Below are 23,841 nucleotides of genomic sequence, written 5' to 3' on the forward strand. Positions count from 1 at the left end.
GATGTAAATGACATTCCGTCTATATCTCAGGTTGAAGATTGACTTGTTTTAAGTCTTGTGGTTTCTATTAAGAACATGTTGTATTGTAGCACTGTATGTCCTTAGCAGAGCCCTCTGTAGACCTGTCGTGACTGTTGCCGGCCTGTCTGGGTTTTGCGTTTCCAAAAACATAAACTGTAAACTGTGTGGTGTGGCAGGCCTTTTTCTACAGCTGTGCTGTAATTATGCATTCTTGAAAAGCCAATTAAATTTCACAGATGTTCAGAAATGCTGTCTTTTGGTTTGTTCTTAATCTTAGAGCAAACAGATGTAGGCAGAGATGGAAAATTTTCATTAGGATATGTTATCTAAATATCCCATGTGCCATTAAGATGAGGACTCATTAAGAAGCCTAGTTCAGATTTTAATTATGCATCATTTACAGATTGACAGCAGCAGGCACAGTAATAAAAAATCCTCAGTCAAACATCTACAGTCATCAGTCATGGTTTGAATGCCACAGCCTATCTGAGTCTTGTTGTTGACCGTGTGCATCCCTTTATGGCTACAATTTACCATCTTCTTATGGCTACTTCCAGCAGGATGATGTACCACGTCACAAAGCAAAAGTCTCAAAATGGTTTCATGAAGATGGAGTTCAGTGTGCTCCAGTGGCCTCCCCAGTCAACAGATCTGAATCCAAAAGAACGTCTGTGGGATATGGTAGATCAGGAGGTTGGCAGTGTGAATGTGCAGCTGACAAATGATGTGAAGCAGTCATGTCAACATGGACCAAAATCTCTATATCTTCCAATGCCTTGTTTAGTTCATCACTACATGTATATGCCTGAATGTTATCATGTGACCAGGGTGCCATATTTAGCTCAAGGCATGACAACTGAGCTACCTCTATCATTGTTGAGCAAAATCATTAGGAGGACGAGAAAACTAGTTAGGTCAAACTACGTTTGAGAAGTTTGGCTTCTTTTGTGAAATATAAAACATGTTTCATAGAGTAACATGTCTGTATTTCTCAAAGGTACTAAAAATTTAGGAAACTTTTAGGAGACTTTTCAAGAGATGCACAGCCAAAAGGTCAGACCCCCTGTAACCTGATGCAAGGCGAAATTAAAATTGTTGGGCCTACAATCATATATCCAGGGTTAACGGTTCAAATTAGATGTCAAGTTGCCAGGGGAATAGCACTGATTTAAGACAGCACATGCCCTGGTGGTCAGTTCAGGTGCAGAACAGACCTCTGGCTGATGCTGATCTGTAGGACAGTGAAGGTGAGCTGAAGCACTTTGTGAACGAGGACACGATCAAACTGTGATTGGAGAGTCTCTTCTGCTGATTGGACAATTAGGGACAAAGAAGATGGGAGATGGGGTCTTTAGGAACACACATTGGGGGAAGGGTACTGCAGGTGACTGCACACACACACACACACACACACACACACACACAGATTTGGTCATTCACTCAGTCAGTCAGTTTAGAGCAGGTCTGGCCACAGAAACAAACGTCCTCATGGCTTTTTGGATAGCAGCCTCCCTCTACCTGCATTTCCTGCTGGTAAGTTCTCAATTCATAATTAATTTACAAATATAATACTGCAGTACGTTTAATGCTGAAAGGAAATGTGGGCGAATAGCCACAGATACCTAAGGTACTTTACTTTTTAATGCACTGCACTATGATGTGATATCAAACTTGGCTTAATCACACAGACGATAGAATATAAACAGCTGTTTAAATTGAGCTTATAAAACTCACACTTTCATGTATTGCTGGGGAACACCCCTTGCTTTTGTTGTCTTGTCAGAAACACTTGTTGCTGCGGGCCAGTGGTCTTGGACTTGTGTTTTTTCAGTGTATCGCTCTGTTACTTGCTGTTTTCTTGTGGGGCTGATGTCCTAGATTAGGAAACACCCTGTGATCAAGCTTGTTTTTTTTCATAATTAAAAGATAACACTGTACTTACATGCATCCACCGCAGTGCTTTTGCTAGCACTATTGATGTCAGCTGCAGTTTGATTTTACTTTTTACCACTTTGGTTCAAAACCAGTGAGGCTCCATATAGTTGTGTATTTAATTTATGTACATTCTCACATGACCGGCCTTGATATACTGATAAAATAATTTTGTGTGCACATATGAAAAACAAAGCCTTTACATAAAAAGCTTCCCCTCTCAACTGCAGGGAGTAAATTGCTGGCATGACCTGGACAACACAGAGTACGACTGTTGGCCCATCAACAATCCAAATGATTTCAACATGATTAGTTGTGGTGGTAAGTCTTTTTTGTGTATTGTGTATTTGTGTGAGTGTGTCATTGCATGTGAAACAACTAATCTCTGTTTTCAGTGATGATCATGTGTGTGGCTGTTTACTGTAAAATCAGATTGTTTTCCTGCTCCAGCTGAAAAGGAAGGAGGCAACATATCAGGAATTAATCATAGGGACTTAGGAGCGGGGCTCCACAAAACTAGAGCTTGTGAAATCATACAATACATGTGCAAACACAGCACACAGTATCCCTTGTTGCATGCATCTGCACTCTGTTTGAATATGGATGTTCACGCGACTTGCATGTGTTTGCTCACAGGTCTGGAAATGGCCTGGGTGCAGCGTCCTCCAGAGAAAGTAACCAATGGGGAGGAGTTCAATGTCTCGTACACGGTCACAGCCTCAGATTCCTTCTACGAGTACGCCGTCAGGAACAGGATCTTCCAGTTTAGGTGAGCGCGTTACATAAACACCTGAAATCCTAAACGTCTGCCATGCCCAGAATAAACACACACACAGATACAGATAGACATGCACGAATGCAGTCACATGCATATGAATTGATTAATTTATTTTTTATTTGGGATGAGAAGAAAAACCCAAACAAAAAATAATGGTTTAATTGACAACTTCATAATGATTGCACAATTACCGAAATACAATACACAGTAACACACACACACACACACACACACACACACACACACACACATTATTGTGTTCATTAATTCATCTGCTTACCCACCCATTTTCACCACTAGTGATGCGTCAGAGGCAAAGAGGTTCTGTCATGAACACGAGTGTCCGGCAAACTGGAACAACGCCAATGAAATGAACTGCTGTGTGTATCACGCCAACATCCACTCCTGTCCTCTGGGCCTCATGGTTGGTATCCATCAGACCAACAATCTCACCAAACACCGTCCACACTGACTGTCATCATCATCCTCTCCTATAAAACATGAAAGCAAGCAAATTTGATCTTGCTTGAGATTATTCCAGAGCTGTTGTGTTATCTGCAATATTAAATGGACATGTATTTCTGAGGAGCACATCATAATGAATAATATATTGACATCTAAATTACTTAGGATGATAGTTTTGTATGCTTTTTATTTAAGCGTTTCACATTCTGGTAAACTCTTATGTCCTTAATTGTCTCATATGCACCATCACATTAAAGCTGTAACTATGGTGCACAAATGAAGAGTTTGTGTAGTTGTTGAATAAATTGAGATGCTGATGATTTTTGAAAACATTACTCATCTTATCCTGAAGAAAAACTAAACTAACATTTCATCTGTGTAGAGAACACATGTTGAAATAACATTTCTTCAGCTGCTGCTCTGTCTCTTCACAGAAACAAGGTGGAATCTGTGGCCCGTGGATTCCTGATGATGGTAAAATAGTGACTCACACTGTATCCAAAGCAGGCAAGATGACCCAGAAATACTGGACTTCAAAGGTGAGCCAAACAAAAGGAAACAATTTAAAAGAAACAGTAATTTTTAACACGTGCTGAGGTTTTGAGAGCGTTTGTAGTGTTTGTCAACATAGAACTCTATCATGTTAATAACTGCAAGCATTTCATTTGATGTATTGGTATAAACAAACCAAGACACAAGTGTCTAAAAAAATCCTACTTTATTAACTAAACAGTTTACCAACTGCGATACTTCACTGACAGTATGGTCCAACACTTTTTGGGTAAAAGAGTCTGTCACACGGCAGATGTTCATCTTCATCTTGCATCCAGGCAAACATGAAAAGACGTGGATTTGATCAAAGTGAAACATCCTTTGTAAAGCCTGTAGTCTCTCATGCTGGTAAGTCATGATACAACATGCCAACAGGTTGTAATTACTTGTGTGTTAGTAGGAAATTACAAGAACACCATGTTGTGGGTTGTGTCGTATCAAATGAATTTAAATTTAAAACTACAGACTACAGACTGCGGGCCGCACAGAAAAACAAAAACTGAGTATAGTACAAGTTTGTTACTGCGTCTGGTTAAAATCTGACAGAACAGAACAGAACAACACGGGTTGTCCTATCTCGTATAGACATACAAGATCACATACATACACACAGATCTAAGTCACAGTATAGTCAAGTGGCAGTTAAGTGGAGGTGGTCGATATTTTGTATGTACATTGTTTTAAAGTATAATAAAACCTTTTTGTTTATCTGATCAGTTTTGTTTGGATTTTTTAAATCTCCTGATAAAACATCAAATGTAAATAATACTGTCGACTGAAACTTACCCTGATATACAACCTAACCCTTCCATAGTACAACTGTGTTTTAGTCTCTGTCATGGTGTTTTCTCTTTTAGGTGGTGCTGATCCACGTGGGAGTCACTTCAGTCATAGCTCACATTAAAATCGGACAGATGCACGCAGCACTGGAGTCTAAAGTGCTTGTTGTCAGTGCCCAAGGTCGGTCTGCTGACACATACAAAGTTTTGTTCATGCAAAAGCACAACTGTAGAAAATAAATGTCTGTGAGGTAAAAGTGCAGTCTTGTTAACCTCCTGAACACGCTCAGACACATTAGGGAAAAATTGTAGGGTCATGTTTGATGTTGCAGTAAAATGGTCTTTATTTCAAAACAACGGAGGGGCAATAAGATACAGGTTGCAGTAGGTTGTACTGGTTAACCTGTAGGAAAGATATATATATATATATATATATATATATATATATATATATATATATATATATATAGTTTATGTCTTAGTGTGTCTTTAACTCTCCTTGAATTATCATGAACCTCAGTGATCTTTGCTGTTTTTGTGAATTACAGCACAATTAAGAAGAAGAAAAGTAATTTTGAATCACTTGTACTTGTACTTGTGCCACTTTATACTTATATGTCTATACTTCTATTGTACTACTTGAAGGTGTTATTGCACTATTTACTGCGTTTAATTAATTTGATAAGCTTAATTACTTGTTATTTGTATATAATTATACAAAGTATATTGAAAACATAAATTATTATTGCTATTGGGTTAGATAAGATAAGACTTTATTTATTCACAATTAAATTTGACAAGCTATCCAGCAGTATTATCAGCCCCACCTCTACCAGCTGCCACAATAAAGTCATGTTAATGCATCAATAATTATAATCCAATAACATACTATAAATCATTCTGAAATTAGTCATTCTGCATAATCACTGCTTTTACATTTGGTAATTTGTGCATATTTTTTTGTTTTGAATGCAAGACATTTACTTGTAACAGTGTGGTAATACTGCTTTTGCTTAAAGTAAATAGCTTGAGTGTCTCCTCCACCACTGAATGCAGCGGATGGAAACCTAAAATGTAAAATGTGTGATTGTGATTGTTTAAGTGTGTGGGGATGACGTCTGCGAGCTGGAGGAGAACTGCCTGAACTGTCCTGCAGACTGCGGCATCTGCCCAATGTCCATCGCTATCAAAGTAGCCATTGGGCTTCCAGTTGCCCTCTTTAGCAGTGGCTTCATCTTAACCATGGTGGTCAGTCTATAGAACACACACTCACTAAAACACACACACACACAAAGAAAGGAGATGTTTTATGTGCTGATGTTTATCTTTTTTCCCTCCTTGCAGTGGCTTCAGTACCAGAAACAGAAAATGTTTTGGGATGAAAGTTGGATCATCAACTACAAGAACATCATATTTGGTAAAATGTCTCAGGCTGAAGTTGTTAAATGATACCATTTACAGATATATGTACACAGAAAACATAATGTAAACGAAAGAGTTTCACTTTCTTTAACAACTATGGTGTGCTTGAATCATTTTAATTTACCTTAAGGGGAAAATATGTTGGTGCTGTGTCAGATATCTTTAAAATTACTATCTGTTATGTTATATCTGCTGCTTTAATGTGAGCTGCACTTGAGTATAAGTGAATAATGCTTTAAGGTGTTTTGTTCTTCAGTGAAGGTTATTTAATCTCCTCCAATAAAGGCATTTTTTCTTCATATACCTGCATTTTCATATCTCAGCAGTAAAAAAAATCCTCCAAGCTTTTCTTGACGTAACGGTAAACTGTCTCTGTGACTGACATGAGCATTTCACTGTCTTGTCTCTGCAGGAAGACTGTGCTGGATGGGCATCGGCAGCACCACTAGCCTGCAGCACGTCAAGAGTAACTCCACCATCAGTCGAACTACTGATGTGACTGTGTGCACGGGAGTCAACACCTCTTTCAAACAAGGCTTCATCCAGCTTGGCATATAGTGCGAAATGTTATTATTTTTTAATATAAATGAATGGATGAATGATGAATCAGAAACTATCCAACTACTATTCAAATAACAGCAGTGAACTCTGTAATAATCTGGGTCTTCATCCTTGTTTAAATATCTGGAATCTCACTTGAATTTCACTTCCATTTTATACACCAAGAACAAAGGAATATTTTCCTGTAGATTAAGTAAGCAATGATTCGTTAAGTGAAATCTTTCTTTCATATTCTGTATTTAGGTAATTATGTTTGACTGGATGACCTTACACTAACTGTCTTGCAGTGATGGCAGGACGGTGGCAGTGAAACACATCCAGAAGAAGCATTTCACTCTGTCTAAAACCATCAGGAAGGAGGTGAAAGAAGTCAGGTGAGAAAATGCCTGAGAAGAGAAGAAAAAAACGAGGGAAAGTGTTTTACTTGCAAATGAAAGAAAGATTCCTGCGGTTTTAATTTAAGTTATTACATGTAACCTAATTTCTTTTGTAATATTCAGGCAACTGGACCACCCCAATCTATGCAAGTTCATTGGTGGTTCCATTGAGGTGCCTTATGTGAGTATCATCACAGAGCACTGTCCCAAAGGAAGCCTGTCTGATGTCCTGCTGAATGAAGATGTCCCCATCAACTGGGGCTTCAGGTCAGAAAACCTCACATGCAGCCTCATTTATTTACACGTTGATCATTTAGCTGATATTATAATATTTTCCTGCTTGTTCTCGATCTCATTCTTTATTAGAAGTGGTAGCGGTAGCACCAAAGGACTTGCTTTTGATGGGGGTGTTACAATTATTTGCCTGTCGTAGCTTTACAGTCGGATTATGCCTTGTAGCTGAGGATGATGGTCTAGGTCAAAAACATAATGACAATGCAACATTTTACTTTGCTGACAAAACTTCAACAGGAAATGTTTTGGTGTCTATCCTTCCAACAGGAGGAAGCGCTCCTTTCCAGATTTAATATTTTACACCACAGCTGACAAAGGAAATTCCAGATTCATACAAGAACCTCAATGGACCATAATGCAACACAATATATGACACACAGAGTATTGTACTCTAGTGTTGGATGTGGCTACTGTACTATATTTACTACATGCCCTGGCTTTTACCTTTGATTGCAAATGAAAGTACAGAACACACACATAGTAACATAGTCTCCTCCTCTGTACAGGCTGTCCTTTGCCACTGACATCGCCCGTGGGATGTCTTACCTCCACCAGCACAAGATGTTTCATGGGAGACTTCACTCCAGAAACTGTGTTATTGATGACCGCTGGGTTTGCAAAATCTCAGGTAACAAAAAAAAAGAAAAATGAAGGAAGGATAAAACATAGATGTTTTAAAATTTGTTTGCCAAGTTAAGTGTTTTTGTTGTTGTTATCCTCTGTTTTCAGCAGTTACACCTACACATGTTTATCGCTGTATGTTACAAGTCACTCAATGTACACAGTTTAAATAACACTGAAAAATCTCTTTTTAGGAGTATTTGCACTACTCTGCCACTTCCTACACCAGCAGCAATGTTATTATGAAGGCGAAGTGAAAAACAACACTCTGTGTCACTGCACTCTATATTTTCCTGTGTTTGGCTCCAGATTATGGGCTCACAGCCTACAGAAAGGAGGACTTTGAGACTGCCAGTAATGGCTTTAACTGTGGGGATGTGAACCGTATTTACTGTGCTCCAGAGGTGCTGCTGGGAAGCAGCTCCAATATGACACCAGCAGCAGATGTCTACAGGTGTGTTTGAGTGCTACTGTATGAGCAGTTCATATAAAGGATTAATTACCACTTCATTTCAGATTATAAGAATTGAACCATATGGAAATTTGATAGTTGGATTAAAGATGCTGGACAGAAAAAAATCTTTACACATCTCTTCTCTACTTTTCCCTCGTCTCCTCAGCTACTCCCTGATTCTGGTTGAGATTGCAACCCGCTCTGACCTCATTTCAGTGAGTATGGCAGCCAACTCTGTAGATTGCAACCTTCGGCATCCTTTTGATCTTTGCTTTGAAACCAGCACTCTTCTTTTACAGGACCAGGCTGAAGGAGTAAGGATGGATGTCATGTGGCGCCCCCCTCTGCCTGAACTCAAAGCAGGGAAGGCAGATACTGACTGTCCCAGTCAGGGAGACTACTGTGAGGTCTGCCACATGCGCAAATGAAAGAATTTCGCTACATCTGTAGAGGCCTGACTATCATTTTGTTAAATAACTCTAAAGAAGCATGGGGATATTTGTCTGAATGCATTATTCTGTAAAACATGGTAAACAATAATGTGTTGCTGTCTTGTCTGGCATGCTTGAGCAGCTCATCAAGAAGTGCTGGTCTCACAACGTCACCATGAGGCCCACATTTGAGCAGGTGAAGAAGATGCTTGACAAGATGAATCCACACAAAGTTAGCCCAGTGGACATGATGATGAACCTGGTAATAACCCACTGATGTATGGTAAAATAATATGGAACGACATGGGTGCATACATGTATAGTACGCACAAATCTTCTCAGGATAGTACAAAATATCATGTGAAAATATGTATCAATACCAGTCTTACAGATATGTGTTATATCCCCGCCCCGTGATGCATCGGGATTCTTGTGAGTGTCAGAGGCAAACAGAGTTTCTTTAACTACAGATGGAGAAATACAGCAAACATCTGGAGGCCATAGTTGCTGAGAGAACACAGGACCTGCTTCAAGAGAAACAGAAGACGGATCGACTGTTATACAGTAAGTCAGAAAAACAGTGAGGAGTGATGTGCATGAGTTGCAGGGCTCAAATGATTAATCCAACCAGATTTGTGTTAAATAACTTTTACAATTTTGTCTTGGTGACATTGTAGAGGTAACAGTGGTTTCTCTGTTACAAACAGGACAGGGTACATAATATGCCTTCAGTATAGTCCTGCATGAAGCAGTTGAACTTAAAGAATGAGGTTTGATGAAGGTAATAAAAGACAAACTCGGCTCTTGCTGCCATCTGGTGGTGCAGAAATTGTGTCTCGTTTCCTACCCATTGCTCCTAAGACAACATTTTCTAGGTGTGTGTACACAGTGACATTTAAGTCATTCAATTTGTATGTTTGCAGGTATGTTACCAAAGCCGGTGGCCGATGACCTCCGTCAGGGTAGAACAGCAGAGGCTCAGAGCTTCTCCAATGCCACCGTCTACTTCAGGTTTATGATCATCAAACTGTTCTGTTAGATTTTTTTTTAAATGGATGGTAGTTGGGGATTCTCTACTTAGTTTAATAGTTTAATTATACTAATGCTGTATTACTCCTCTGTGACAGCGACATTGTTGGATTTACTCAGCTGTCTGGTGCCAGCACCCCCCACCAGGTGGTAGACTTCCTCAACCAGCTCTACACTACCTTCGACGACATTATTGATAATTATGATGTCTACAAAGTGGAGACAATAGGCGATGCTTGTAAGTAAGGATGTTGAAATTACACGTGTAAAATGATAAATCATTGACAAAAAGTGACAAATCCTGTTGAGTTTAGACTACATTTAACAATAGAAAAGAGAGAAAGATTTCAAACATAAAACAAAAGTTAATATAACAATCTTGATCTAAAAGTGAAACAGAAAAAAAAGTATCCCGATGAATCAATGGCAACAGTAAAAACTGATTTTTGCTCTAAATAGATTCTGAATGTGTTTCAATGTTTCGCTATTCTATTATCAGTGAACCTCTCCCTCTTCCTGTGTTATCTCTTATCATGAAATAATGGCTGATTGTCCAGACATGGTGGTCTCTGGGGTGCCTCAAGAAAATGGCATCAATCATGCTGGAGAGATAGCCAGCATGGCCCTGGATCTGGTCAGTGTCTGCCATAATTTCAAGATCCCACACAAGCCCAACACACAGCTAAAGATCCGCGCCGGCATCCACTCAGGTACTATAGCAGTCTCATTGTATCCAGCATAAGTGTATCAGATTACACAACCACATACTGTAAACCATGTCCCAACTGAAAACTGCTTCAGTCTTACAAAAAACACATATAATCTGAAGGTTGAATGCAGTCCAATCACTGAACACCTACTCATTGCCTCTTAGAACCCATTATTGTAATTCAGCTGGGAAATAGGTTGCCAGAGATTTCTGATTCACAATAACAAGGAGACAACCTGTTGTTCCCTATTTTACCAGGGTTAAGATAACATGGTTTTCAGAGGGCATTTTCACAGTTTTGCAGTGTTCAAAGGTTGCAGACTGTGATAAGAGAGTAACCTTTAACAACCTTTATGTGTATATGAGAGACTAAATGTGACTCTCACTGCATCACTACACTACAATGTCTATTGTAAGCTAGGAAAGGTAAAAACTGGCCTGGTTGAAACACAGGAATATACAGCATGACATGGCTCATTTACATCAGGTCCTCAATACAAATACATTAATTGTCATTCTAGTGTATATACCTGTAGCTAGAAAACCTTTTAAGACTTGAATCATCATCATGGGTCTTGAATTACTATGCAGATCAAATTTTATGGACATATGGGAAGCCTGTTTTTTCATTTGAGTAATACTATCTGTTCGAACCTTGATACTGTTTCTTTGTCACCAGAAAACCTTTCTGTACTCATACCTCTTTAATTTTTCCTCGCTGATTCTGTTTGCATCAGCTCTACACTTAATATTGCAATGTTGCAGTTGTTGTAGTTGTTAATGTTCACAATACTTGATTTGACAACTTCATGTAAGTATACAGGCATATGTAGGTAAGTAACTCTAAAATCTAATTTTTTTGTTTGAATAGCCTCACATGTGATCATCATGATTAGGCAATGCCATATATATTATCATCCAAGAGTTTTGTTTACAATTGCTGATGTTTGTCCTGCCAGGACCTGTTGTGGCTGGTGTGGTTGGTACCAAAATGCCACGCTACTGCCTTTTTGGAGACACTGTTAACACAGCCTCACGGATGGAGTCAACTAGTGAAGGTGATGAAGGATTAGATATGCTGCCTTTGATCCAATTAAAGTCTCTAAGTGGGAGAGAATAGGTCTTAGAAAAAATATCAGGTTCGTGGAAGTATTTAATTTTTACTGCAGACTATGAGATGTAAAACTGCACTAATTCTGTTCTGTGCTGTTCTGTTGGCTTCAAAAGCAGAGCAGAGTTAGCATTTGGCCAGAGCTGTGTGCTGTGTGCCTGTTATTGTGCGAACAGGACTGTCTCTGTGTTGTCGGCGTTTGCTCACCAGCACAACAGACAGCACAGCACAGCTATGACATGGAAGATGGACAATGTGCTCACCCAGCACGTAATCTTCTATTACACTATAGATGCAAAGCATGCTGTATATTATGTATATTAAGTATTGCATGAAATATGTATGATAGTGACTATAATATTATGACACAAAATCTAATATATACTGTACATCATGCATAATAGAGAAGTAGAAATTTGTGTTGTACTTTACAACACATAACCTACTAATTTTGAAAGATCTGTTTTATACTGTATTGGTAAACCAGCCATTTGGTTGTACTGTATATAAATCAATACTTTTGATTGTCTGTTCAGCACATTGTGTCATACAGTTGGTTTGATTGTTATATATACCATATTTTGGCATGTAGAAGTTTTAAAATCTGAGGAATAAAGTAACTGTGTTCTTATTACCATAACCTCACATCATCACGTACCATCACATGTTGCATTCATCTTTATCATTATATCCATAGCTCTGAAGATCCAGGTGAGCGGTGCCACAGCTGACCTGCTTCACACACTCAGAGGTTACGTTCTGACCTGCAGAGGAACACTGAATGTGAAGGTAAGATTAAAAACACTTCAGTGCACATTCATATTGTGTATGTGACCTGTGTTTAAGAATACTTAGGAATGGGCGCCTCAGTGGTTAACCTGGCAGAGCGTGTAACAAGAGGGCTTGATCCTAACCGCAGCAGCCCAGCTCAGTTTGAATCCGACCTGCGGCCCTTTGCTGCATGTGATTCCCCCTCTCTCTCTCCCCAACTTTACTGTCTCTCTCACTGTATCTATAAAGTAAAAAGCCAAAAAAAAAAGAGGATACTTTGGATTTTAACTGAATTGACAAACCTAGCTCTAGTGGGACAGGAAATGTATATTGAGCCTCCTGCAGCAGTTGTTTAGCTTTAGTTTGCATTCTCGTGGGATAAACATACTTCCCCACACAGTCCACTGCACAGAGAGCTCTGCTCAGCACATTCCTGGCCATAGTCATGGTGGTTGCTGTAGTGACTGGACCTTTTACTGTGCTGGAATCAAATCTCACTGAGTACACCTACAACATATCTTGAACTGAACCCATTTAGGGTAATTAGCTTAGTTGTATAGAATGCTTTTTCGACCTTGTTTCATATTCACTGTTGTGGAGGTAAGCCATGAATATGCAACGATAATTATATACAAGCTTATGTACCATCTTTGACACAGACAGAAATAAACAAGGGACCTATGAGAATGAGATTTGAAAAGATCACAGGAAATTCAAAACTTCCCTCCAAGGGAAAAAAGACTGGGCGTGTCTGGTATTTGGTCTCTCTTTTACAGGGAATTATTGTACTAGCTAGTTCTACTGGCTTCTATTGACATTGCAACCTTAGACCTCTTTTTGCTCGGTACTGGTGTGATAATGGGGGAGGGGTTTGCTTTTTAGTCCCAATGGGGCTGCAGTTCTAACACTTGTGATGTCTTACTAAGAGGCGGTAGCAGCTGCTACTCTCTGTGCCCCCACCATCAAACCCTAATGGCTTTATTTAAAATTCAAAGGGACACATGCTTTGCAATATGACTCTGTCTTGCTCTCATTTTTTGACCCAACAGGGCAAGGGGGAGATGACAACATGGTGGCTTGAAGCAAAAAGAGACACAGACCCACTGCTCAGGACATGTGAATCCAAAGGAGCCCCAGTACCAGTTAGTGACTAAATCTGGGTAGAGTCTAAAATGTGAAAATAACTGTATGAAAACTGGTTAGGCTTGGTGTTGTTGAACTGGGTCCAGTGAACTAAGTTAGAGTTAAAAGTGCAGATATTATAAGATTAAATTATGAGATGAAAAGTTATCATGAATTTAGATGTTACACTGCACTGTAAATTCACCAGATGCTACGAGTGTTTTATTGTGCTGTTCCCACTGGTAATAAAAAGAAATGCACGATATCTATATTATATATTTAAAAAGACATTATTTTTTGTAATATGATTGTGCAGGACATAGTCGTGTATTATTTTTTGTTTTGCACTTTTTGGGAAGAATCAAAAAAAAAAAAAAAAAATGCCAGAAAAACATGCCAGAGCAGAGGTAATGCTGTTTTGGTCCCACATTATCATAAATTTTCTTTCATCTATAGCTTTTGTATTTTGCAATCTGAGGCACTTTTCTGTTTTCTGATCAATTAAAAGTAAAGGAGATATTCACTGCCTGAAGATTAAGACAACTCTCTAACAAGAAGTAAATGAAACTTTTCAGAGGACTTAGATGAACTCCATTTTTGCTCTACAAAGACACACCTGTCTGATTCCTTACATTTCAAACACCTTGACTAAGAACATATAATCTGACAATAAATTTTTCTGCTCTGGAAAGGTTAATTAACCTATGAACGGATGTAGCCTACAAGTAATTTGAAACCAAACTCTTCCATTAAAGCTTCTGGTGAGTTTGCTTTTTACTTGCAGAGTAGATTTGATGCACACAAACACTTACTCATTACTTTTTAATTACTTTGCAGTGCAATGATTTATTTTATTGTATTGTTCTTATATCCAGTGATTATATGAATTGCATTAAAGTTACTTTAAAGTTATAATTTTGTTCATTCTTATGGTGTAACTATCAGGTTACAAGTGCAGAAAAGAGTTATGGTACACAACAGTCATTTCATTATGTCACCACATGACTTTTTGGACGTCTTGCTCTAGACATTTATTTGACTTTGGCTGGTATATCTGAACATACAGTTGTATGCAAAAATTTGGGCCCTGGAAATTATTGTTGATTTTTGAAGTGAAAAGCAGCAAATGTAACAAAAATGAGCCTTTTGTTTAAATATTAAATGTCTTTTCTTTAAATGCCATGCAATGTTTCTTTAAATGCAATGTTACTTTTGATTTATGAACTTAAAAAATATCAAGATCAGTGATCATTGTCTTAAATGCGTCTGTATTTGTGAAGCTTTCAGACACTATATATCATGTATCTGTTTTTCACATATTACATATCTAGTCACATGCGTCTCGTCATCCTCCACATTTTAGTCTTTAGCGGCCAAAATGAATTTCTTTGGGCTTTACAAATCGATTCATATATATCATATTCTATATAATGCAGTAAAATCTTATTTCTTTCTATCATATACGGAGATAATGAAGATAAATGCGTTACTTTTCCCACTGTCATGCCTTATGAGAAGGTTTTGAACAATAGCATCGGCATAATCAAAACGACAATTAAAAACACTTGGAAGCGGCCTACAGACAACAGCCAATCACATCGAGCCGTGTTTGGTTGCTAGACAACGCGTCGGCCAATAAGCGTGCTGCTTGGTTTGCGTGCAGTGGTGTGTGCTGTCATTTGGACCGACATGGCTTCAAGAGCTGCTGTCGTGTTGTGAAGGAAGGAGCAGTTTGGAAATAAATCACAAACTGCAACTGTAAGTAAGTATCCAAACCATTCCTATGTCCGCTTCTACGTTTAGTAAACATTTTAAGCGTTTGCTTTTGTCACTAGGTCACTCGATTAGCCTCCCGTTTGGCTTCAATGACATGATTGTTTTTGAGATAACAAACGGTGGCTAACGTTAGTTGACACTGACTGCTGTGTAAAGTTCCTGCATATCCTTTTTGTTTTTTGTTTTTTTTAATTGTCTTAAACGTTATTAACAAACTGTAATTAGATCAGAGTCAGATTGAACCGTCTTCTGGAAGTAGCTAGTTAACGCCAGACTAGCTTGAGGTTATGCATTATTATCGAATGACATAACTTAAACTAGTTTCAAGGCTGTTCACCGGATTTCTGCGTAGAAGATGATGCGTGTGTAAAAATAATGTGACACCGGTTAGCTTTGTTTAATTCTTTAAAGGTTTAACAGTAAATACAATTGTTCAAATTTCTCACATCACCTTAATGTCAGTGATTGTACAACCTTTTCTGCCCACCCCTAGCAGGTTGTTGAGATGTCATTTAAAGTAGTTCCACTTGAAAGTTACATTACACAAAGCTACACTCTCTTTTGAAGTGTACCAAGGGAAACCCAAAATTGATTAGACTGGAAATTTGACTAAACTAGAATTTTCCTAGGCTCTCAAACAACACACAAATACACTGCTTCTCGTGTATCCCTAGCTAAACTAATCCAGTCCAATACAGCAGTCCTGTAATAAAAACATGTTTAGCAATTATAATGTTAGTTTCAGTGTTTTAGAGAGGTGTTGACATTGCCTTTGTTGTTATTTTGGAGGCTGTAGTTTGTGGTACTATTGAACCATACTGGGTTATACTTTCAGGTGTTTCTAATATTTTTGCCAATCCTTTGAAATCCTATAAAGTGGACTAAAAATTGGAAACTAAAAAACTTAAATATACCCTTATAAAGGTGAGACTTATTGCAGGGCTGTTGCATTTGACTACATTATAGTATCTGAGAAAGTGGCAACTGAGAATATGTAGTTCAGTCTAAGCTGTCCTTTGTGATCAAGTACCCTGCCCTCAGATGGACTACAAACCTAAAAATCCTTTTGGCAGACACGTACTTTGAAATTTCATATTGGAGTTTTCAAACTGTTTTTGTATTGAATTCTGAATAATGAGTTAAAGGTTAAAACTTGCTGAGTAGTCAGTCTAAGCAGGATCCAAGCTTGTTAAGCTCTGTGGTGTTAGGTTTGCCATCTGTCTCACCGGCCTGATTAAGTATCATTCGAACCAAAAAGTATGTCCCATGAGTCAATGAGTCACAGCTTTCTCATAAAGTAAAAGGCATGGAAAATTAAGTTCACAAAATGTTCTTCACAAGAAAAATATAAAAATTTTAAATGCAGCTTTTGCTCATGCTGTGATAACTGCTGTCCTGAGATGAAGTGTTTTAAATCATGCTCTAAGTTTTAAATAATATATCTATGCACTTCAGTATGTCTTGTAGTTGATATTGGCATTTTTCCTGTGCAAGGAAAAAGGTTTCTGATTGCGTGTTTATACAGACAAATCACCGTAGTGTCTGTCTGGGATTAGTCTGATTAGCTGATGATAAGAGCATTGAGATAAGATGCTGGCCTGGTCCCAGCATGTAACCTGTTAAATACTCAACCTGCAGGGACAATGGTGTAATACAACACCCAAAACAATCGCAACAACATGAACTTAACAAAAATAATGAAATTAATAAAAGAATCAAATAAACATATTTTAATTTTAAAGAAAGGCTGATTCCAGTATGCTTTCTGTTTAGTCTATATTCTGTGATATATGAATGAATTACCCCTCGTGGATCTGTTGTCCTCACACTCTGTCATTTAGATTGCTGTGTGTTTCCACCCCTCACCGCTTCATCTTTAGCTCCATTGCTTTGTAATCCAGGCTGTGTTGAATGGGTGCTGTTAATCTGACCCTCTATTTCAGGAGCAGACTGCGTAGGTGGATCTTGTGGCAAGCTTTGTGTATCCTGCATATGTAGTAGACGATCCAGACCTGTAGCCGGAAGGCTGCACTGCAACAATGCCAGAGTCCTCCCTGGGTGAGTTTTTCAAATCTTTTAACGCCGCGACACCATGAATGAGACATGCTGAATAGTCATCTGTTGTGTTCTGCAGAAGTTAGAAAAACTTACATGCTATAAACATGGCAGAAACATAGAGCACTTCTTCATGCTGAGAAAGAGGAGCATTGTACAAATTTTGTAATATGATTTTGGATTTATGTTGGCATCCTCATGAGACAGATTAACTGAAGCACAATACTACAGTGTGATGCCCTTAGTAGTTGCAGATGAATGTTGTTCTCAGTTTTGGTGCCAAGAGTAATCTCAATTCCTGTAACCTTTTGTATGAGGTGTTTTCACTTTTTTTTTTTTATAAAGCATTAAAAAATTAGCATAGGCCTCTGTACTGTATATATTTGACAGACATTTTTCCTCCTGAAGTCAAGGACATTCACAGCAGCTCAGCTGAATGTAGAACAACCCCCGTGAGGCAGTTTAGCCAATCATCGCTGCCAGTGCACAGAAACTCCTATGTGCTCGGTACCTTCTGCACAGAACACAATGTGCAAGAATGTCTATCACACATCAATCAGGTTGGTAACCTTACATGTGTCTCTGATGTAGTATTAGTACAATTTGTAATTTGTTAATCCTCATGACTAGTAGTTTAAGACATTTACAATATGACTTCACAATATGAATCCATATAAAAACCTGATGAAAAGGCTTGTTTTCTGTCATTTTTGTGAATATGTAATGTATACTGTGTGTACTGAAATGTATTGTTTAAATCTACCCTCAGACATCACTGATGCATAATATTTCATTTGCTCCATATCTCCTTTTTTTTTTTTTTTTAAACTATACTCTCGTTTTCAGGAGGTATCATCTCTTGGTCTCCCACCAGTTTGGATGGAGTCGGCCGGCAGCTCAGACCTAAATGTTGTGGCTGTGCTAAATTGCATGTACGACCTGATTCAGCTGCATCGCAGGAGCGTCAGAAATCTGGAAAACATGGAAGTGGAGCAGCTTAAGTCAAGCAGCAATGTGGACTACCTGCAGCTCACCAGCACCCGGCTAAAGGTAACAGTAACATTCATACCCAGTGATTCCCTCATATTAATATTGGATTCAAATACAAAAACCCAGATAAAGCCTTTAGTACTACAACTTACAATGGATGCTACTGAAAAAAGGATGAATAAGCACAAACCTGCTTTTGAGGGTCCTGCTTCCTCTTATCACTAATGATTTTTTTTTTGTTTTTTTTTTGTGAGTGTTCATTTCAGCATTTTGGTCACTGAGTCCATGTTATCCTGTTATTATAGGAGCAGCTTGAACTTTCCAAAAGAGAAAACACAGGACTCCTTGAGAAAGAACGGCAGTTACAACAGAAAGTGAAAAGTTTGCAGAACTGCCTGAAAAATGAAAAAGAAGAGGTATTGTCTTTGGAAAACTGCTTCAGACAATGTTGAGTGAATTCAAACAGTATTTTAACATTAACAGCTTGTTTGATTTCCAGGTGCAGAAACTTCAGAACATAATTGCAAGTCGGGCCAGTCAGTACAACCATGAGATGAAAAGGAAGGAAAGAGAATTTAACAAACTGAAAGAACGCCTGAATCAACTATTGGTTGACAAAAAAGAGAAAAAACAAGGTGAATAATCTTCATCCTTATTCTTTACATTTTAAAATTAAACCAGGGTCTTTTATACACAAAATGGGACTCCACAGGCCCTTTCTGATTCTTTGATTTCTTATTTTCTGTTTGTCATTCTTGCTTCAAAGCCATTGATGTATTAAACAGAATCGGAAGAGCTGATGGGAAAAGAAGCCTTTGGAAAACTGAAAAGACAGAAGCAAAGTAAGCTCAAGTCTTGTGGCTGTTTGTCTAATCAATATAGCTCTGTGAACCTTGTTTCGAAAGAAACCTTCAATTTGTAAATCAAAACATGCAAGAAATAAATAGCATTACTAGAGAACATACTTAAAATTGGTCATCCTACTTTTGAATCTCAAGCAAGTTGCAGGTCAACTCTTTTGTCAGTTTTCTAGGTGACACAAATTTATTTTTAGCAGCATGAGCTTCAGCCAGTGCTGAATCCTGTGTGATAACTTGAAGTTCTTTTCTCTGTAGAACTATTACTTTGTCAGGTTGTAATTGTTGTACAGAAACACCCCCCTGTAATTCTTGTCCTCAGGCATGAAGGGGAGATGTATAAGACTTTGCTGAGTGACTACGACACCCGACAGAGGGAGCTGGTGCTAGAAAACGCAGAGTTGAAGAAAGTGTTGCAGCAGATGAAAAAAGACATAGTGTCCATTTTAAGTTCAAGAACACCGGCTTTGAAAGGGGATAAACATGAAGATGATTGCATACAGGTTAGACAATTACTTTTTCTGTTTTCTCATTCTTAAAAGGAGAAATGCCTATGTATGTATTTATTTATTGTTCATTAACTTTTGAGATGTGAAACAGTTCCCAGTCATTGCTCTTTTTTTTAAAGTTTTTTTTAATTTGAATATACTGTAGTATATACATGTAGGACTGTTTATCATTTGAAATGTTTTAATAGTAATGGAAACACCTGAGTTTCTGTGCCAGAATTGCAACAATACAAATTTAAAAGATTACTTTTGGAACTCTTTTCTTCATACCCCTTTTTTATTTAACAAAAGTAGTCAAGCTCTCAAATATTAAAAGATTTTTAATGAAGCAACACACAGCATAGAAGAACTAAGCCTACTGTCAAAATTTAGATTTTTGTAATTAAATGTTTAAAGAATAAGCCATTTGTATGAAGTGAGCACTATGATTCTGACCAGCTTTTTGTACTTTTCAGACCAGTTTCAATACTTATTCTATGGACGTTTTTAGGTTGAACAGAAAAAATGTGGTTTGATACGCTGGCCCTAACTGCATTTAGACAAATAGATCTCTTAAGAGACACCATTAAACATTTTTTCCTCTTTCCTCTCTGTATTTGTTGTAGTATTTGGGCAGAAACCAACCATAGACAAACTGAACTGGCACAGCTGAAATTGATCACAGTTTGCTTCACAGCTGAATCATCCTCATGTCTGTTGTTTAGTCTGGTAGACTTGTTTGGCGTAGGTGTGTTAACAACTGAAATGTATTTTCATCATGATTTTAGGCTGACTCAGAGGAGGAAGAGGAAGTGTTTGATTCCAGTAAGGAAAGTGTTGAGCTGTATTGTGTTCATGCTCGGGAGAAGCTGACCAACAGTATTCGCCTCCAGTGGAGAAGACTCAAGAGCCATGTAGAAAGACTTGACAGCCAAGGTAGTCTTCACACTGCACAGTGTCTCCATTTGACCTTGATAAATGAAGGAGCTTTATGTCATTTAAGAATTTCATGTGATTTGGGGACAACACTCTTATCCCTCTTTAGCCAAAAAAATTGATGTCACCACTGATCTGGCAAAAGAGAGTAAAGTCATAGACCAAAGAATGTTGTTGTTAAACCTAAGAGAAACAGACAGGGCAAACAAATAATGCAAGCCTTTAGTTTGGTCACTGAAAGAGTAGTAATAAACTGGATGAAACCATTATTTGGTCCGTACTCTATGTTAAAACTCAAAGTTTTAATGGAAACAACTTAAATACAGACAACAACATTACAGTGATGTTCCAGACTGGATCCTCAATTCCTGTTAAAATCAATTTGCAAAAGATGGAAGTAAACAGTAAAGTTGAATTTTCTGTTTTGTTTGTGCAGCATCTTTTTCACAGACAGGCAAGAGTAAAAATTCTGATGCTGTTCCGCGAGAGACTCATGAGGAGGAGATGGACAGACTAAAGCTGGAGATCCAGCAGTGTAAAGATTTTATTCAAACACAACAGCAGCTGCTACAGGTAAGACTGAATTTACACTAAAATCTATGTGATAAGTTTTAACTGCCAGGCTGCAAAACTCAAAGTGACATTGCTGAATATGTGTGTAAAAATTTTTTCTTTTACTTGCTTTGGTTGCTTAATTGATTAGCTTTAATTCTTATCAATGTAAACCGTTAAGCATTAACCAGACACAGAGTCTGACATTTCTTGAGCACTAGAGGACTAGAGCACCTACACTGAAACTGGCTTTATTTGTTGGCTCAAGTAATTGTTCAAGCACAAGTAACTGTGCTTGAACCCAATCTTACAGTTTTTCTTATTTTCTTGTAGCAGCAGCTCAGCTCTCCATGTGATGAGGAGACAGCATCCCTGCTGAGCGACTGCTACATGTTGCAGGAGAAAGAGCGCCTCAGAGAGGAGTGGAAGACTCTAGAGGAACAGAGAAAGGTCTTTGAGAGGGAGAGGAGGAATTTTACAGAAGCAGCCATAAGACTGAGCCATGAGGTGATTTATAAAAGATAATTATTACAAACTTTAGTATGAAAAATTTTTTTTTTTAAAAATCAAGGATTAGAGCAAATTTTGCTTTATGTGTAAAACGGCTCTGTGCCAGAGGACTCATTTCTATTTGTGTGGTAACTTTAAGAAGTGTTTCGACTGCTTTTGCAATGACTTGTTTCTGGTTCATCTTGCAGAGGAAGGCCTTTGAGGAGGATCGTGCGACGTGGCTCAAACACCAGTTTTTAAACTTGAGTCCATTTCCAGACACAAAGAAACCCCAGATGTCAAAGTCTAAAAGTGCCTTCTTAATATGTGAGTGTCTAGTCCTTCTTAAATCCTCTACTGATATGTCCAAGTTCTTGTAGGTGTGCTCACTGAGATGAATGTATAGTTATTATTGAAAACAAATGGTAGTCAATAAACTGAATTATAGTGATAGTAAAAATTGATTATGTGCCCATCTGTCATAATCCTGTTATACTGTAACTGTGATGCAAGACAAAGAGGTCTAAAATTGCTGCTTTATGAGTAAAATGTTTTCAGGTTTCTCTGTTTACTGTAGGACATGAGGTCAAATTTACACATTTTAAAAAACAGAACTTTTGTTTTTTTTTTCGTTATATTTGCAAGTGGATCTAAAGCTGTTTTGAAAGTTGCACTCCAGTTACACACTGGTTTCTTTTTCCCAGCTGTGTCTTTTTTGGTAATAGAGATCAATAAATTCCAATTTCTGATGCCAATAAAGTTTCATATTATTTTAGCAGCAGAAACGGAGGCGAGTGCAGTGCTGGCTCCAGGGAAGCTGATCAAATGCCCATCTGACACAACCTCCCCAACACACAGATGTGTGCCATTCACATCACCATCCACAGCCGACCTGTGTTGCACACTTTGCCTTATCCCAGAAAGCAGGTACAGTGTCTTGATTTGCACAGTGATTTCTGAATTGGTAAAGATCATGATATAATGTACCTTCAACTTAATGCAGTTAAATGCTGTCCTTGACACTGTGAAATGTGTTTTCCAGCTCAACCAAACCAAAGACAAAAACTGAGCATGCCGTGGAATCAGACATCCTTTGTAATGGGAATTCTCCAGTTCAGCACAAACGGTGGAACAACAGTAAAGACTACAGCAGCCACACACTGCCACGGGAAAAGAATAGCTCTATATGAAGCCAAAAACTCTTATTTTCAGGATTTATATGAATTTCCATGAATTATGGATGATGTGTGGCATTTCTGAACTATAACTGAAGGGTGAACGTCGAACAACTTGAAGATAGATTGTAAAAATATTACATAGCTGTTAACAGTTGAAGCCAAACAAGAGTTGTGGTTTGCTGCTGGTGGTCTGCGCTCTGTGTGACTGAGAGAAAATTTGTAATCTAAATGTTTCTTTTGTATTAGCTCACCGTGTTATTGTTAGATTATGTGATAAATTTATTTATTTATTCATGTTGTACTGTAAATCTTGTTTTGGGAGTCACATCTCATGTCTAGCAGCATCTAAGCCTGAGGGTAACATTTTTGGCAATGCAGGTATGCAACAAAAGATGTTGTTTGGCTGAGCTTATTGGCCAATGCTGCAGCTAAAGTTACTATAAGTTGGCGTTTATATCACTAACTTTCAAGTTATATTATCATGTTAAACTTGTTAACTGTCACAGATTCTGAGAATGTAGATTTAATGCTGCTGTTTCACTAGATGCAAGAAGAAACTGGGTAAAATATGAATTATGTTTCTGTAGTTTTGTTATAGAAATGTGACTGATAAACAACATTGCTTTCTTGTAAGTGTGCAGTTACATTAGTAGTGGGTCATGTATGATGTTTCAGTTAAATAGGAAGAAAGACTGTAGAATTTAACACAGATTACATAATGTGTAGTAAATACTTAAGGTAGACAACTTAAGATGTCACTATGAATTTTTTGTTTGAATGTGTTTATCTTAGTTGCTTTATATTGACAGATCAAAATAATTCTTACACCAAGAATGTCATGATGTATTCTAGACAATCTTGAAACATTCATTATACATTGTTGAAACATTTCATGTGATTTTGATCTTTATTGGCCTCTTTTGGAGACAAGTTACTGATTATCAACAGCACTGCTCCTCCTGGCTATTCCCATTGAGCTGTGGTGGCCTGTGACTGGCAAAAGTTTCAACTATCAAAATGGATACCATTGAGTTAAGTGCTGCAATAAATAACTTTATACTATAACAGTCTATCATTTGAAGTACATTATT

The 23,841-nt window shown here is 38.0% G+C and overlaps 2 protein-coding genes across 9 annotated transcripts; both read left to right on the forward strand.

The window, feature by feature from the left end:
- The first annotated feature begins 1,509 nt into the window (after positions 1–1,509).
- On the forward strand, positions 1,510–14,604 carry LOC139626393 (atrial natriuretic peptide receptor 2-like). Its single transcript, XM_071486708.1, has 23 exons — positions 1,510–1,554; positions 2,184–2,274; positions 2,590–2,722; positions 3,032–3,155; positions 3,631–3,735; positions 4,606–4,708; positions 5,630–5,775; positions 5,872–5,944; positions 6,362–6,506; positions 6,798–6,884; positions 7,011–7,154; positions 7,688–7,809; positions 8,112–8,256; positions 8,423–8,471; positions 8,562–8,663; positions 8,830–8,949; positions 9,158–9,251; positions 9,611–9,698; positions 9,815–9,954; positions 10,274–10,426; positions 11,385–11,483; positions 12,234–12,325; positions 13,357–14,604. Exons 1-23 carry the CDS (start codon positions 1,510–1,512, stop codon positions 13,459–13,461), a joined length of 2,505 nt encoding a protein of 834 aa, XP_071342809.1. The 3' UTR covers positions 13,462–14,604.
- Positions 14,605–15,081: 477 nt separating this feature from the next.
- On the forward strand, positions 15,082–23,812 carry LOC139627208 (afadin- and alpha-actinin-binding protein-like). 8 transcript variants are annotated; one of them, XM_071487932.1, is made up of 14 exons: positions 15,082–15,191; positions 17,149–17,263; positions 17,651–17,820; positions 18,107–18,310; positions 18,556–18,666; positions 18,750–18,885; positions 19,017–19,092; positions 19,430–19,610; positions 20,384–20,531; positions 20,968–21,104; positions 21,417–21,590; positions 21,782–21,899; positions 22,349–22,499; positions 22,615–23,812. In XM_071487932.1, exons 2-14 carry the CDS (start codon positions 17,245–17,247, stop codon positions 22,760–22,762), a joined length of 1,773 nt encoding a protein of 590 aa, XP_071344033.1. In that variant the 5' UTR covers positions 15,082–15,191; positions 17,149–17,244; the 3' UTR covers positions 22,763–23,812. The 8 variants fall into 8 exon arrangements, with proteins under 8 accessions (XP_071344033.1, XP_071344035.1, XP_071344036.1 ...); XM_071487934.1 differs by having other exon boundaries at positions 22,352–22,499; XM_071487935.1 differs by having other exon boundaries at positions 21,420–21,590.
- Positions 23,813–23,841: the final 29 nt, after the last annotated feature.

The sequence above is a fragment of the Trachinotus anak genome, unplaced genomic scaffold (assembly GCF_046630095.1).
Source record: "Trachinotus anak isolate AG129_WGS33_773 ecotype Australia unplaced genomic scaffold, CSIRO_AGI_Tana_v1 ptg000010l, whole genome shotgun sequence".
In the NCBI taxonomy this organism is placed as follows: Eukaryota; Metazoa; Chordata; class Actinopteri; order Carangiformes; family Carangidae; genus Trachinotus; species Trachinotus anak.